This window comes from Callorhinus ursinus, unplaced genomic scaffold (assembly GCF_003265705.2).
Source record: "Callorhinus ursinus isolate GAN/ISIS: 27379988/994484 unplaced genomic scaffold, GSC_fseal_2.0 scaffold15, whole genome shotgun sequence".
Classification (NCBI taxonomy): Eukaryota; Metazoa; Chordata; class Mammalia; order Carnivora; family Otariidae; genus Callorhinus; species Callorhinus ursinus.
This window is the reverse complement of record NW_027397077.1, coordinates 906,371-922,556: the sequence shown is the minus strand read 5'-3', so window position 1 is coordinate 922,556 and position 16,186 is coordinate 906,371. Positions and strand designations below refer to the sequence as shown.

Sequence of the window (16,186 nt, the reverse complement as noted above, 5' to 3'; positions counted from 1 at the left end):
GGGGGGAGGGTCAGGCCGAGCGGCCCCGTGCTCCGCCCTCGCCCCTCCCGCCGGCCCGGGCGCCGGGCGCCGAGCGAGGCCACCCATGCCCTTATAAGGGTGGCCGTCGCCGGGGCAACGAGCGCCCGCCCCCAGCCCGCGGCGCGCGCCCCTGCCCCCGCCCCCGCCCCCCGCCCGCCCCGCGAATGGAACGTTGTGTGTCAAACCGGCCGCAGCGCGAGGCCGGCGCGCGGGGTCGGCGGCGGCGGCGAGAGCGAGGCTCGGGCCCAGGCGCAGGCCCAGGCCGGGCAGGCGCGGCCGCAGAGGGGGCGGCAGCTCGGGAAGCGCCGGCCCGCCGCCTTGCAGGCCCCGAGCGGCCGCCTGGGGGCCCGGGGGAGCCAGGGGGCGCGGCGACCGGCCCCGACGCGCGCCTGCCGCCCCTCCCCCGCGCCGCGGGCGGCCGCGTAACTTGCGGCCAAACTTTCCCCCCGGCCTCCCGCGCTCGGATGGCGGCCCGCTAAGTTGGCCGCAGCCCCCGGCCAAGCGGCGGCCAGGCCAGAGGGCGCCCCCTGCGCAGCCTGGGCCGGGCCATGGCCCGCGCGCCCCCGCCGGGGCCCCAGGGCGGCGGGGCGCGAGTCCCCGGGGCCCCCGGCTCGCGCCTCTAGCGCGCACCCTCCTCCCCCAGGCCCGGCCCCGCGCACGCGTGGGAAAGTTGGCCTGGAACCGGCCCGACCAGTTCTGCCCGGGCGCGCGGACCGGCCGCAGGAAGTTGCTGCAAAACTTTTTTGGGGGGTGCAGCCGGTGCCCCCCGCGCGCCGGGCCCGGATGCGTGCCGGGTAGGGTCCCCCCGGGCCGAGAGGGGTGCCCGGAGGGAGGAGCACGGAGGGGGCGCCCCGGCCCCGCTGCCCTGGGGCTATGGCCATGGTGACCGGCGGCTGGGGCGGCCCCGGCAGCGGCGGCGGCGACACGAACGGCGTGGACAAGGCGGGCGGCTACCCGCGCGCGGCCGAGGAAGACTCGGCCTCACCCCCGGGCGCCGCCAGCGACGCTGAGCCGGGCGACGAAGAGCGGCCGGGGCTGCAGGTGGACTGCGTGGTGTGCGGGGACAAGTCGAGCGGCAAGCACTACGGCGTCTTCACCTGCGAGGGCTGCAAGAGCTTCTTCAAGCGGAGCATCCGCCGCAACCTCAGCTACACCTGCCGGTGAGCCCCCTATCAGCGCACGGCCGCTGTGCACCCGGCCCCGGCTTGGGCCGGGCCTCTGACCTGCTCGGTCACCTTGGGCCTGGCGCTGACCTTCCCCGGGCCTCCACTCCCCCCTCTGAGATAGGGGCACAGCCCCCTCTCCCCGCCTCCATTCCATTCCTGGGATTGTGTATACAGTCGGCGCTGTATCGGTGCAGGTCCCCCCCCCCCACCCCGTCAGGTGGTCCCTTGCGGCTTCCGCCCCAGTTCCTTGCTCCTTCTCCCTCCCTCCCTTTTCTCCGGAGAGGGGTCATCTCCGCGCGGGGAAGGGTTGGGGGGGTGCTGTCAGGGGTGGGGCCCTAACCCCAGGGCATCCCTCCTCTTGGGGATCTCGGCGCGCAGGGGACCCTGAGGGAATCGAACGTGGAACTTGGACTGTGGAGCTCGCAGCGTCCAGGGGCCATTGTCTGCGGCCGCGCGGATCGATACGGCGCGCCCTTGGGGTCAAATATCACTTCCAAAGTCGCCCTGGCCACCGCGGCGGCGGAGGCGGCGGGAGCGAGGCAGGGGTGGCACTGGGCGGCCTCCGGCCTCTTTCGCATGGGTAGCCCTGCTGTGGGGGGAGCTGGGCTTGCCCATCAGGGGGGAACTACCCCCACCCTGGGCTCACCCAGGGCCCTGGGTCACTGGAAAATGCCGCTGGAGGGCTGGGAGGGCTGCTGGATTTGACCACACCTCGGCTGCTCCAACCCTCCCCCCACCAGGAGTGGGTGCCGACCTGGGGCTCCTGGAAAATCCCTGAAACTTCGGTCGGCCCCCTCAGGGTGGGGGTGAATGTTTCCAAGAAGGAGCCTTGGGCCCTGGGAGGTTGGAGTCCCCACTGACAGGGTGTGGCCTTGCTAGTTTCTCTGGTTGGTGCTGGGGTTGGGTGTCTAGCCCAGGGCTCCCTTTCCCACTGCTCTCCCTTGAGTGTCCTTTCACTCCATTGACAAGCTCCTACCCTGCACCCCAACAGGAACATGTGTAGGCTCTACAGAGCCAGTATGGAGAGTCCCATTTTCCAGATAGGCAAAACTGAGGCCCAAAGAGGTCCTGGCGCTGCCCTAGGGCACTCAGGGAGAGACCCTGCCCCAGTTGGGGCTTAGCAAGGTGAACTGGGGTTGGGAAGAGGGGAGCGGCTGAGTCCTGAACCGGGTGTCCCCAGGGAGAGGGCAGCTGATGGAGGGCTTGTTGGTGAGGCCATAGGGCGGGGCGCCGGGCACCAGAGGCTGGAGTTTGGCCCCAGGTCTGTGGTCAGGACCTTGTCTGGGGTAGCTGTGTGTGTGTGTGTTTGGGGGGTGGGGTGGGGGAAGCTGGCTTACTCCCTTCTCCAGTGCTAACTGGGCCACCAGACTTTGGCCTCATTCTTGTTGCTGCCTGCTCTCTGGCCGGGTGTTTGGGGAGGGTAAGGGAGGAGCTTAGGCCGCTCTGGGGTCCCAGGGGCTCTCTGAAGGTGGGAGCAGGGAGCTACAAGACAGGGGAGGGGGGCGTTGTTTGGGGCTGGCACGTTCTCCAGAAGCTCTGCACTGTGTGACCTGGTGAAGTCACGGCCCGTCTCTGAGCCTCAGATTGGTTGGGCAAAGTCCCCTCAGGGCCCAGCCTAGGAGGTTTGAGGCCAGCCCCTCAGAGAGACCCCAGCTCTCTCCCAGTCTGGAGGAGGCACAGTGAGACACAGATGCTCCCTGCCTGTGGAGTCTGGGCCAGAGGGAGGGATGGGTCTGGAGTCCCAGGAGAGAGAAGGGGCTTTGCCCGAGGTTCAGGGAGGGCTGTCTGGAGGAGGTCTGTGGGAGGTAGGCGTGAAAGCAGGAGGGCTTTGGCATGTAGAGGAGGTGAAGGGCACTCCTTGGAGAGAGCGTGGCCCAGGCAAACACTCAGTGGCAGTTTAGGGGAGCAGTGCTGTAAGATGAGACCACCCGGGCATGGGAGAAGTTAGAACTGAGTGGATCTGAAGTGCCGGACTGAGGATGACAGGGAGCCAAGGAGGGTATGTGAGCAAGGGAGGGCAGGGATCAAATTGGCCCAGAGGCCAGAAGCCTCGGGAGGAGGCTGAGTTGGGCCATGGGTTTGGGCAAAGCATGTGCTCTTTAGGTGGGATAACAGGTGGAACTTACTGTTTCTCCATCCTGAGGGACAGGAGATCTGTCCCAGCTCCACAGCTGGGGAAGTTGAGGCAGAAGGTTCAGGACCTCCCCTGAGGTCAGGGGCCCTGAGCTGGGCCCCTGCCTGCCTGCCTGCCCGCCCCAGGCCTGGCTGTTTCCACCCGGATGCCCAGGACCCTCCCACTGCCTGCCTGCTGGGCTTTGTTCTGGTTCTGCCTGAGCTCCCTCCACCCTAGCAGGGCCTCTTTCTGGGGGCTCAGGCCGGGCAAGGGACAGAGGCCTGGGCTTAGAGGCTGGCGTTTTGGGACCTGGGCCCTCGGAGACCCCCAGGACCTCAGCTCTCCTGAACTTGCCATTGAGGACCCCCCCCAGTTTGGGCTTGGGTCCTGATGCCCTCCCCCAAAGCCCCCTAGGTCCCCCCAGACCCAGTGCATCCCATAGAGAGCCGGCATCTGGCCTCCCATTTCCAGATGAGGAAACTGAGTCTCTGTGGAGAAGTCCCCGCCCCAGGGCTGGGGCTGAGTGTCTGTGGCTGAGATGTGTTTGATTTTTAACTTCATCGAGCATTCGTTTTACTCTGTGACTGTCTCTGGGTACCCTCTTGGTGCCCAGGTGGGACCCTAGGGGTGTCTGCCCCAGGTCTGGGACTTGGAGAGCCTGGGGCCCAGAGAGACAGCGAGGGAACACAGGGGTAGGGGCCAAGGGGAAGAAGTGCTGGAGAAATTTGAAGAACAAGGGCTTGAACCTTTCTGCTTGGGACTGACCCTGGATGGGGAGCTCATTCTCTTGCTGGGTGGGGCCCCCTGTCCCATCCCTGGAAGAGGCCATGATCCCTGTGGGCCACCCAGAGGAAGCTTCTTAGGCTCAGTTAGGAGTTGGAAGGTCTTCCCCAGAAGAGGGGATATGGGTGTGGGGTCTTAAAGGGAGCGCAGGGGTTCATTCATTCGTTCATTCATTTATTCATTGGTGATAGTCTTGTGCAGGGGGATAATACTGGGGCCCTACTGTGCCCATAGAGGACTGGCCCTGGCCTGGCCCCTAGTGTCTTAGCTAACCCCCAAAGCCTGGCTCCCTGACCATGTACCTTTGCTGTTCTCACATTGCCTTTGGAACAAAGACCCCACCTCTTCGCCCCGCAATGACCAAGTAAAATGAAACTGTTGAGGCTTTCATATTTTCACATTTCCAGCCTTAAAGCTGTCCTTGCTCACGCTTTCTGCCTGGAATTGCCTCTCTGCTCTGGGAGAACTTCTGTTCATCCTTCAAAACCCACTTCTAACATACCCTTCCTGGTGTGCTAATCCACTTTGCTGCAGACTGACGCCATTCATCGCCACCCACTCCAACTCTCCTTTCCCTCCTTGCAGACTTGCAGGCTGAGCCCCTGTGCCCCTCTGGGGATACCTGCCCAGCCCAGGGCGGGGGGCACTGACGTTTCTCAGGTGTGGCCTTCAAACGTGGCTTATAGGGTGGCTCTGGGGGCAGGACGTGGGTGTTGTGGTGACCTCCTGCATGCCTGTAGGTCCAACCGTGACTGCCAGATCGACCAGCATCACCGGAACCAGTGCCAATACTGTCGCCTGAAGAAGTGCTTCCGGGTGGGCATGAGGAAGGAGGGTGAGTACCCACCGGGGTGGGGCAGGCAGACGGGGGTACAAACAGCCCTCGCCTTCACTTCCTGTCTCGGGAGGGGTCTGGGAGCCGTGGAGGGCGGGGTCTGGCGCCTGCTAACCTTGTTACCACCGATCCCACGATCTTATGGCCCTCAGTCCGGCCCTGGGCCAGAGGAATCCAGTTATCCATGGTCACCTGCGGGGGAGCCAGGGATGCAAGGGACACCCTGATTCAGGCCCCTGTGAGGACAGTTCTGCTCCCCAGCCCCTCCTCTCTGGGGCCCCTGGCCACAGAGTCAAGTTCCTTCGCCCTGACACCTCAGTGGCCCCTGTGCCCCCTAGCCTGGCCAATGCTGTCTGAACAAGGATTTTTTTTTTTTTTTTTTTTTGATTGCTTTCCTTCCATCCTCCACCCCCTGCTTTGTGTTTGTCCAAGGCAGGAACTCGCCCGATTAAGGCAAAGGGCAGCTTACCCTTCCGCCTGACCCTGGGCACCGGGAGCCAGAGGGAGGCCCAGCCCCTTGTCTCTGCCCTGGGGACTTGTGTGCACACGTGCCGGACGGCTGGGCCCAGAACTGGGCCGAGCATACGTTGGAACCCAGAGGCTTCCACATGGAGCCTGGTGGGCTGGGGAGCAGTATCTGGCTTCACAGGATGAGAACCCCGGGCTGGGCTTCCTGTCTCTGTCAGGACTCTCCTGGGGCAGGTTGGCAGCGCTTCCCTGCCTCTTGAGTCTCCCCTGCTCTAAAGTTGGTGTCTTCTCTGCTGGCCTCTGGGAAGGGCGCTGGCAGTGGCTGCTCAGACTTTTTCTTAAGACTGTCTGATTACTCTTCTTTGGTCCTTTTAAGTTTGGGGATGACTTGCCCCACCCCCCCCCAACCTGGATTTTGCCTCTACTTGTCCATTTGACCTAAAGTCCTGATGTACATCACATCAGGGCTTCAGATCTCCAAAGTCTCAGGAGTGGGAAAAAAAATCATAATCACAGCTCATGCCCCAAACACAGTCTTAACCTCAGGGCCTTTGCACAGGGTGTTCCCACTGCTTGGAGCACTCTTACCCCCCAGGTAGCAGCATGGCTTCCTTCCCTCCTTCCCTCCTTCCCTCCTTCCCTCCTTCCTTCCTTCCTTCCTTCCTTCCTCCCTCCCTCCCTCCCTCCCTCCTCCCTCCCTCCCTTCCTTTTTTTTCTTTCTCTCTCTTTCTTTCTTTCCTTTTAATAAAGAGGTGGGGGGAGGGGCAGCACGAGAGGGAGAGAGAATCTCAAGCAGGTTCCATGCCCAGGGCAGAGCCCAATCTAGGGCTCCATCTCACAACTCTGAGATCATAACTTGAGCCGAAAATCAAGAGTTGGATGCTTAACCAACTGAGCCACCCAGGTGCCCCTTACCTCTTTTAAGGTTTGCTCAAAGAACACCTCCTCAGAGAAGCCCTCCTGATTGCTTTTCACCATCCCCCCTATCTGCCTTGCTCTGTAATTTACTTGCTCCCCCACCGGAATGTTCACTCCCTGGGGAAAGGGACTTGTGTTTTTCTTGTTTTCTGACCTAGCCCCCGTGCCTGTCCAGGGCCTAGGACATTGAACGTACTTAATACCCATTTTTTTCTTGGCCTGAATTACTACCCATTTAGCCTGTATTATATGCCTAGTGCTGTTCTAAGCATGTTAGAGTCTCATTAATTTAGTGATCGGTGTCATCACTGTCATTACCATCTGCATCTTCCAGCTGGGGAAATTGAGCACAGCGAGCAGAGAGGTGAAGCATTTGCCAGGGTCAGAGAGTAGCAGAGTTGGGTTAGGACTTGAACCCACACAGTTCGGGCTGAATAAAGAGGAAGAGCTGGGGAAGGGGTTCTCAGGAAGCAGGAACAGCAAGTGCAAAGGCTCTGAGGTAGGGACATGGCTGGGTGATGGATGAATGGTGGGGATGGGGTTTAGAACTGAGTGAGCAAAGGGCCAGAAGGAATAAGTCCCTCCCCCTCGCCCCTGGGGGGCCAGAGGGTTGAGCTGGGATCCACTTTCTGGCCTTATCCAGCTCCACCCATTTGACAGTTGATCCTGAGACACAGAAATCCCGTGGAGCCTCGAACCCAAGCCCTCACTTCCCTGCTCGGCTCTATTAGCCCCTGGCTCCCACCCACATTCTGTTTCCCATTCATTCCCTGATCCGTTGACCGTGGGTTCATGGAGATGAGACAGGGCATGCCAGCTCATTAAAGACCCTTAGTTGGTTTCTGTCTGGCTGTCAGCCCAGTCTGCCCCTCCACCCCCCCCCACCATGGCACAGGTCAGCTGAGCCTGTGGCTACCCCTCCTCCCCTTTGTGCCTCAGTTTCCTTCTCATTCACCTGAATCCTGGGGACGCTGGCCCAAGCCAGCAGTGGGTGCTCCCCTGCCCCCTTAACAGGCAGGACTACTGACGGCAGTTAATGTGTATTGAGCACCTACTATGGGCTGGCTGGGACTCCACTCCTAGCACTGGGGTCGTAGCAGATGGAGGAGACCTGCCCTTGGGAGCCGTGACCTGGGGGTGGGGTGAGGCTGGGAGCTAGAGGAAAGATCCCATCTCCGTAGGACAGATCCCTTGCTTTAAGGATAGGCTGGCCAGGGGCTCCAAGTAGTATGAAGGTGACCTCTCCCTGGCCCCATTGTCAGCTCTGGGGCACCCCCCCATGATTGACAGATGGGGTAATGATTGACAGGTCTAGCCTCCACGGCTGCTGAACGGAGCTCACACCGTCCAGAGGGAGGGGCCAGGCGTCCCACCACCCGTGCTCTGCCAACAGTGGGGATGGCAGTGGTGTATGGACATGGCCGCAGGCCCAGGGCGCACAGGGCAGAGCAGGGTGGGGCCCTGGCCTCCCAACAAGCTGTGCACCCATGGGGTGGGGTGGGAGGTCCGGGGGAAGGTTGGGTTTGGGGGGCCTTTGAGGGGAGGGGCTGAGTGACCCTCTGATGACTTTATCTTTCCCCCTTTCTTCCTCCACCTGCCCCCCGTGACCCTGGATACCCACTTGGCCCCTCGTTCTTTCCCTCCCTCCCCCCTGTCTGGTCTCCTTGTGTCCCTCAATCCCTTTCCCGTGCCCGTTTTCGTCACTCCGCCTCCCCCCACCCCCCGGCCCCCCCTCCCCCCGCCCGATTCCCTGCGGCGGCGGTGTGGTGGTGGGGGAGCCTCTCTCCCCTCCCTCCGCTCCTGCCCCCTTTCCTTTCCCTCCTCCCCATCTCCATTCAATCCCCGCAGCGGTGCAGCGCGGCCGCATCCCGCACTCGCTGCCCGGCGCCGTGGCCGCCTCCTCGGGCAGCCCCCCGGGCTCGGCGCTGGCGGCCGCGGGCGGAGACCTTTTCCCGGGGCAGCCGGTGTCGGAGCTGATCGCGCAGCTGCTGCGCGCCGAGCCCTACCCCGCGGCGGCCGGGCGCTTCGGCGCGGGCGCGGCGGGCGCGTTCGGCGCGGGGGCCGGCGCGGCGGGCGCGGTGCTGGGCATCGACAACGTGTGCGAGCTGGCGGCGCGGCTGCTCTTCAGCACCGTGGAGTGGGCGCGCCACGCGCCCTTCTTCCCCGAGCTGCCCGTGGCCGACCAGGTGGCGCTGCTGCGCCTCAGCTGGAGCGAGCTCTTCGTGCTGAACGCGGCGCAGGCGGCGCTGCCCCTGCACACGGCGCCGCTGCTGGCCGCCGCCGGCCTGCACGCCGCGCCCATGGCCGCCGAGCGCGCCGTGGCCTTCATGGACCAGGTGCGCGCCTTCCAGGAGCAGGTGGACAAGCTGGGCCGCCTGCAGGTCGACTCGGCCGAGTACGGCTGCCTCAAGGCCATCGCGCTCTTCACGCCGGGTGAGATGCGCGCTCGCGCCCCAGTATGGGGCCGGGGGTGGGGGGGCGACCTGGACCCTGAGCCCGGCCCCCATAGCCTTCCACTCCCTGACCCTCAGCCGGCCCCGCACGTGCCTGAGCGCTGATAAGGGGGGTGGGGTGGAGGGGGGACCCTGATGTCCCCACCCCCGGAGCCCAGGTCTCCCTGAGAACCCAGAGCTGGGCCTGGACCCCGTGACTCAGGCCCCAGCAGCCTCTCTCCCTGATTCCCAGGCTCCCTGAGACCCACCCCCACCCCCACCCTCCACCTCATCAAGGTGCTCTCCGTGCTCAGTGAGCAGATTGAGAGGTGGGGGGGATGAGGGAGGGAGGTCCCGGTCACCTGGTTCTGGCCCTCAGTCCTTGATCTTTGTCCTCCCCAGCACCTCTGACCCTCATCTGCCAAATCAGGTGGTTCTTCCTGCTTACTGTGCAGTTGTGGAGGGCTGCCAGGCCGGGATACTGACACCTGGGTCTGGCCTCCCCCGAGCCTTTCCACTCCCTGATTCCTGAGCCCTCAGACTTCTGACCCAGGGTTCCCAAACTGCCCCCCGCCCCCGCACCCCAGCTGGCCTCCTGGCAGCCAGGGCCGCGGGGAGGGGGGGGGCGGGGGGGCGGGGGGTTAGGGTGGGATTGGGCAGGGGCGTGTCCTGGAGTCCCTCCCTCTGTGGGCGGGGCTAGGGCGGGGCTAGGGCAGGGCTGTCCCAGTACCGTCCTTGTCATCAGTTAACCCATCTAGCACCCGAAAGCCCTGCCTTACTCCAGAGACTGGAGTAAGAACCAGTGGCACAGCTGGTTCTGCACTCTGGAAGGTTCCAGATCCCACTAGGTGTCTTCGTGGGGTCAGGGATGCAAGAACCAGACCCACCACTCTGCCTCTGAGAGGTGGCTTTCTTTTGATAAATATGGCTTGGCCCCTCTTGCCCCAGTACCTTACCCTTCATGGGTCTCCAGTTTAGATGCTGTCACATTCACTGACACCCTAGGCCATTCTGTCTGAACACTCCCTCTGGGCTTGGCCTTCCTTCCCAAGCCCCGTCCCTCCCTAGCTCCCTTCCCCTCGAGCTTGATTAGAACTTGTCACCCTGCCAGAGGCCTCAGTCGGGGCTCCTCTGTCCTGAGACTCGGCTGGCCACACTCCTGTGTTGCTGGCCGCAGTTGAGGCCACCTCAATCTCTCCTGAGGACAGGCACTGCCTGAGATGCCCCCATCTGTGCCTCAGGCCTCCATTTCCCACCTGAACGCGCCCCCCCCCCCCAGACCCACAACCCCGAGTGGTGCCCTCCAGTCACCCCTGGAGGGGCCTCGTGTCCTCCCGCCACTGCCCACCCGATTGACCTTGCCCGTCTCCCCAGATGCCTGTGGCCTCTCAGACCCAGCACACGTGGAAAGCCTGCAGGAGAAGGCGCAGGTGGCCCTCACGGAGTATGTGCGGGCTCAGTACCCATCCCAGCCCCAGCGCTTCGGCCGGTTGCTGCTCCGGCTCCCAGCTCTGCGCGCTGTCCCCGCCTCCCTCATCTCCCAGCTGTTCTTCATGCGCCTGGTGGGCAAGACACCCATCGAGACGCTGATCCGAGACATGCTGCTGTCAGGAAGTACCTTCAACTGGCCCTATGGCTCAGGCCAGTGACTTCACAGGGCCGGCTGCGCTGCGGCCGGGTCTGCAGACCTCAAGGGACATGGATGCTTCGGCCTCGCGCGCGGCCCCCAAGTGGAGGACCTTGGCTTCTCTCCTCAGACTCCTATTTTTTAAAGACTGTGAAATGTTGTCTCCTCTGTTTTTTAAATGATCACGAAACCAAAAAGAGAGTGCTTGTTCAGGCTCCAGCCTCGGCCTCCCCAGGACTCCTGGCCTGAATAGAGGGGGAGGGACCGAGGGTCCACTCCTGGGAGAGCCTGGAGCTCAGCACCCCAAGCATGGACTTTTGGGCCGGTGGGGTTGGCTTCCCTTGTGTGATGGACAGAGGCCTGGTGTCTGGACTAGAGGGGCAGGGGTAGTATGCGCCAGGCAGATCCTCTGGACATGTAATCCACGTCAGACACTACATGATGAATGAATCAAGGCCAATAATAAAGATGTTTCCTACCTGCTTGGCCTCCCATCATTCTTGTGAGGGGAAGGTAGAATGGGGGGCACCCCACCATGGCTACCCACTCCCAGCCATCTGGAACACCCACAACCTAGCAACAGCCCTACTTGCTGTTTTTGTTGGACAGTTTTGTGGGGAAGCAGCTAGGGGCAGGGAGGGGGTCCTGTGGTCAGCTAGTGAGTCCGTAGGAGTTGAGTCCTGCAGATAGTTCAGGCTCAGGTTCGGGCTCTGGCCTGTGAAGGTGGGCCTCACAGATTCACACAGGGCCTGGACCAAACACCTTATTGTTTCCTTTGGTCAGCCCTTAATCATGGTGTCTGGGCCCCGGTGTCCTTGGGAGAAACATTTGGGGTAATTTCACCACATGATCTCAGCCCAGACAGAGCCCTCCCTCCCCTGGCTACAGCAATTGGTTCAGGGAGGGCGTGTGGCCCAGAGATGGCCACTGAGATTTGATGGTGGGATTTGGAAATAGGCCGTAATTGAAAGAGCCAAAAGAGGAAGACCAACTTCCCAGGATGCCTTTGGAGCCCCTGGATCAAGCCGTATCTGAAACCTTTAGGTGCTTCAGTTTCATGATCCCAGATTTACCCTTTTGTGCCTGAGGCTGAGTTTGGTTTCTTCTCACATGTAACTAAAAAAACTCTTGTTTCAGAGATTGACATCTGGAAGGTGGACTTAAGTTGATGTGGGGTGATGGCACCAGGGACCTTGCCATCCTGGCCTCAGAGGCTTGTGGCCCAGCTCTGTGGTGGGAAAGGCGCCTGTGGGGCTGACTGTCAGGACTGTGGCTCTAGAGGGTGGGTAGAAAGAGCGTGGATGGTGGGGGCAGGCCAGGAAGACAAGCCCTCCATCAAAGATGCCCCTTTGAAAACGGAGAAGAACTCAGGTCTTGCTCCGCAGGCTGGGCCCGTGCTCAGCTCTTAAACCTCCTTCAAAACGCTCCCCATGAGCACCCAGCCTCCTTCATGTCCATCCTGGAAGAGGCCTGAGTGGGAAGACGGGGTGTTTGAATCCATTTCCTGGGGGATGAATGGGGGTCTTGTGGGTATGCTTTGCCCCCAGAGGGGACTGAAGTAGGAATGGGATGGAGAGGATCCTGGGCTCCCACTGGAGGGTGGACTGTTTCTGCCCAGGGTCCGCGTCTTCCACGATGCCCTGCAGGTAAGCAAACGTGTGCCCCCTGCAACTGGGCTGGACAGCGATGACCTATGAGGTTCACAGGACATCTGAGAACAGAGCGAGACCATTCTGTCTGTCCTGCTGTCCAGTCCCCAGGCCAGAAACGTGGATGTCTGTCTAGGCCTGCCTGCAGAACTACAAAACCCGACGCATACGGCCCTTCTCGCAAGAAGACCTCTTGAGGTTCTGTGGTTGAGACTGCCATCCGGCCCTCTGTCACTGCTCTCTCACTGGGCCCAGGCCATCTTCCCTGAGGAGACAGGCCCCGTGGGGACGGGTCCTGGGACAGGACTCTGGGATTTGGTGGCTGACACTGCTTTCCCTGCCTGCAGTATGCCTCTCTGACGGTCCCCATCCCCTGGGGCTCCCCTGGGAGGCAAAGTCAGACGGGGGCGCCTGGGGGGCTCAGACAGTTAAGCGGCTGCCTTCGGCTCAGGCCATGGTCCCGGGGCCCTGGGATCGAGCCCCACATCGGGCTCTGCGCTCCGCAAGGAGTCTGCTTCCCTCTCTCTCTCCCTCTGCCCCTCCCCCCATGTTCTCTCTCACGCTCTTTCAAATAAATAAAATCTTTTTTTTAAAGATTTTATTATTTATTTGACAGAGACAGACACAGCGAGAGAGGGAACACAAGCAGGGGGAGCGGGGGAGGGAGAAGCAGGCTTCCCGCGGAGCAGGGAGCCCGATGCGGGGCTCGATCCCAGGACCCCGGGACCATGGCCTGAGCCGAAGGCAGCCGCTTAACTGTCTGAGCCCCCCAGGCGCCCCTCCCTCCCTCGGGCCTGGCATGGGGTGGGCACCATGGGACTCTCCCCCAGAGCCAGGCACAAGCTGCGCTCATACTCTGCCTGGCATCAATCGATGCTGGGCCTGCAGTGCCCTGGGAGAGGTGGAGAGTTTTAAGGGCTCACGCATCTGGGTTGGCATCGGGGACTCCAGGTCCCCGGCACTCTGCCACATGAATATTGTAGGATGCCCATTAACCAAGACTGAGGAGGGTCCTCTGCCAGCCCTGCCTCTGTTACTGGAAATTTTTTTAAAAAGATTTAAGTATTTTATTTTTTAAAGATTTTATTTATTTATTTATTTGGGAGAGTCGGAGATAGCAACAGAGAGATGACTGTGAGAGGGAGAAGCAGGCTTCCCACCGAGCAGGGAGCCCAACCTGGGGCTCGATCCCAGGACCCTGGGATCATGACCTGAGCCGAAGGCAGATACTTAACCGACTGAGCCACCCAGGCGCCCTTATTTATTTTAGAGAAAGGGAGAGAGAGCAGGGAGAGGGGCAGAGGGAGCAGCAGACTCCCCACTGAGCCCGGTGCCCGACGCAGGGCTCGATCACGTGACCCCTGAGATGACGACCTGTGCTGAAATCCGACGATGCTCAACCAACTAAGCCACCCAGGTGTTACTGAAAATTTTTGGCTCCTGGAGCTCCCCCAGCCCAAGCCCGGCTGAGCAGTAATGCTGGATGTCAGCCCCTCAGCTTCCCACCAGAAGGCCACGTGAGGCTCTGGGTGGAGAGGGAACCCTCTGGACAGACGAGTTCACACCCTGCTTGGGTAAGTCCCTTTCCCGGAACCTCGATTTTTAACTCTGGAAAATGGAAGAACAAGTTTTCGGTGACAGCTGAGTGAGCTCAGGAGCGTTAAGCAGCTGTACAAAGTAGGCATTTCATAGACGTTTATTACACTGAGATAGAGACTTAGGCAAGACCTGCTTCCAGGGGATGGACTGAGATCTGGGCTCAGAGCCGGTGGTCCCTGAGGAGGTTCTGGGACGGCTTCCCGGAGGAGGAAGGCACCCTCAGGGCTGGGTCTCAGAGGCTGAGGCATTCGCCAAAACTACCCCAGGAGGGTGTAAAAGCAGGAGCTAAAGCCGGGAGGTAGGAGGAGAGGCGAGGGCAGGTGGGACCGCCACCTCAATGGGTCCCTCTGCCTGTCCGCCAGGGCACTCAGAAGTACACAGAGCCCTCGAAATCTCCTTGCTCATCGAACTTCTGGATCTGCATCTTGAGGTGCCTCAGTTTGCCCTTCAGGTAGTGGCAGCGAGCCTGCTTGTCCAGGAAGCTGGGGTCCTGGGCAGGGCAAGACCCAGGAAAGTCCTTGTGGCACTCTGGTCTTTGGCCCTCAGCGGCTCAACCCTGTGCCCCTTTCTCTCTGGGCCTCAGTTTTCTTTCCATGCAACTGGGCACACTGAGCCTCATGGGAGAGTCAGGGGTGCAAAGGCCAGCCGGTGGGACTCAGGGGACATGACTCACCGTCTGCTTCTTCTCAAATTCCCTCCAGACACGGGCAGCAACTTGGGCTTCCTTCTGCAAGTGGAGAAGGGTGTGGGGGGCTCAGAGAATGCTGAACCCAAGGAGGCATGGGGAAACTGAGGCTCAGATAGACAAAGTGACCTATCTCGTGAGGACTTCAAGGGCTGACCTTGACCCCTAGGTTGTGATGCCCACCCAACCGAGAGGAGGAAGGGGCCCAGAGACCTGGACCCAGAGGGGGTCCCAGAGGCCAGGGTCCACTACCTGGAAGGGCTGTGGGGCAGGGGTTTCTGCTGGGGCTGACCTGGCTTCGCGGCCTGGGCAGTGAGGTCAGCAAGGTCTCCAGCTGCTGGAGCTTTGCCAGTGCAGAGCCCACCTCCTGCTGGAGCTCCACGAACTCTGTGTACTGGTCCTGGAACACCGCAGCATAGCCGCTCCGTTCCCTCTCACTGCTCACTTGTGGGTACTTACTGCGGGGTTAAAGTGGAGCAGAGTGTGAATGGAAAGAACTCGTCCCTTTCCCCCAATCAGTTTAATTTGTTCTTCTTTGCCCATGTGGGACTCCCTGCCCCAAACGCCCCTTTTCTCGTTTTACTATTTAGTAAACTCCTATTCATTTGTCAAAGCCCCGTCCTCAGTGCCCCTTCCCTGTTCCCAGGCATCAGGAACAACGTGGGGGGGGGGTCACTCACAGCTCATAGTCGGGCACTGGGTGGGCCCTTGGCATATGCCCCCTGGGGATGGCTTCAATAGGCTTCCTGGTGCTCAAGAGGGCCCGGGATGGCAGCTCATCCTCAAATACAATCTTCTTGGGCCTTGCCCTGTGCGCTCCCGGTTGACGCTCGCACAGAGCGCGGGGGGCGCTGGTTTCCGGGCCTGGAGGCACCAACCGCTGCGGGAGCCGCAGGAATCATGGTTTGGAGTTAACCAGGGTTATGGGGAAGGCAGGATCCCTCGAACTGGGCGGAATGATCTTTTGCCTAGGCTCGGCCTGGGGACCCTCCTCCCGTTCGGACTCACCGGGGGCCCAGGGCCGGGCGGGCGGGTCTGCAGGTCCCCCCGGTAGCCGCGGGTCTTTGAGGACTCCCGGGTGGGCATCGGCCTCAGGGAGGCGCCGCTCGGGCGTCCCCGGGGCGGCGGGCGGGTCCTGCGGGGGGCGCCGTGGTCCCCGCCTGGCGGGGGATGTCGGCGGGCCGCCTGTGGGCACCAGAGAAAGGTGCGCCGGGAGGCGGGGAAGCCCGGAGGGCCCACCAGGAGGCGGAGCCCGGAGCGGCCAACTCTCCACCGACGGGCGAGGGCGCTAGCTCCGCAGCTATTTGCATAGACGCACTCCATTGGCTCCCAGAGCAGCCCGCCCCTGGCTGCGTAACCCGGAAAGGCGCGACGCCCGTGACGCCACCGCGTATCCTGGGTGGGCCCGCCTCCAGTTAACCCCCGCGCTGCTGCAGCCTCGCCTGCTAGGACGCGTGAAGCCCACGGACACCGCCCCCGAGAAGTCCCCCGGGACCTCTGCCCCAGCTGCGGGCCGCACGGACCGCTCCGGTCCGGGGCTACCTGTCCCAGCGTCCGGGTCTCCGAGCCTGGGTCCGCTGCCGGAGAGGCGCCTGAGTCTGGGTTGTGCATTAACCTCAAAGGCTGGCTCCAACTGGCGGGGTCGCTCCACAGGGCGGGGCGGGGCCTAGAGAGATTGGGCGGGGTTGGCGGTGAGGGGGCGGGACCCAGCGTTAAGGGAAGTGGGTCCACTTTTGAAGCGCGGCAGGTTCAAGTCCAACAGAGACCGGACGTGTATTTTGGGTGTTTGGAGCTGGTGACTCACCTTCTCTGACCCTCGGGGTTTTTTGGCCTGAAAAACCGGTGGTTTTGGCAAACTTGTATTTATTTATTTACTCAGCAATTAAATTT

The 16,186-nt window shown here is 61.9% G+C and overlaps 2 protein-coding genes across 4 annotated transcripts; one reads left to right on the top strand and one right to left on the bottom strand.

Moving 5' to 3' along the window:
• The first annotated feature begins 211 nt into the window (after positions 1-211).
• On the top strand, positions 212-10,845 carry NR2F6 (nuclear receptor subfamily 2 group F member 6). The gene is made up of 4 exons (XM_025885682.2): positions 212-1,181; positions 4,824-4,918; positions 8,153-8,737; positions 10,111-10,845. Exons 1-4 carry the CDS (start codon positions 895-897, stop codon positions 10,383-10,385), a joined length of 1,242 nt encoding a protein of 413 aa, XP_025741467.1. The 5' UTR covers positions 212-894; the 3' UTR covers positions 10,386-10,845.
• A 2,246-nt stretch (positions 10,846-13,091) lies between these two features.
• OCEL1 (occludin/ELL domain containing 1) lies at positions 13,092-15,939 on the bottom strand. 3 transcript variants are annotated; one of them, XM_025885602.2, is made up of 6 exons: positions 15,839-15,939; positions 15,305-15,481; positions 14,977-15,176; positions 14,589-14,754; positions 14,285-14,338; positions 13,693-14,101 (listed from the first exon to the last, which is right to left on the bottom strand). In XM_025885602.2, exons 1-6 carry the CDS (start codon positions 15,905-15,907, stop codon positions 13,979-13,981), a joined length of 789 nt encoding a protein of 262 aa, XP_025741387.2. In that variant the 5' UTR covers positions 15,908-15,939; the 3' UTR covers positions 13,693-13,978. The 3 variants fall into 3 exon arrangements, with proteins under 3 accessions (XP_025741386.2, XP_025741387.2, XP_025741385.2); XM_025885601.2 differs by lacking the exon at positions 13,693-14,101 and adding an exon at positions 13,092-13,620 and having other exon boundaries at positions 15,305-15,939; XM_025885600.2 differs by having other exon boundaries at positions 15,305-15,939.
• Between the last annotated feature and the right edge of the window lie 247 nt (positions 15,940-16,186).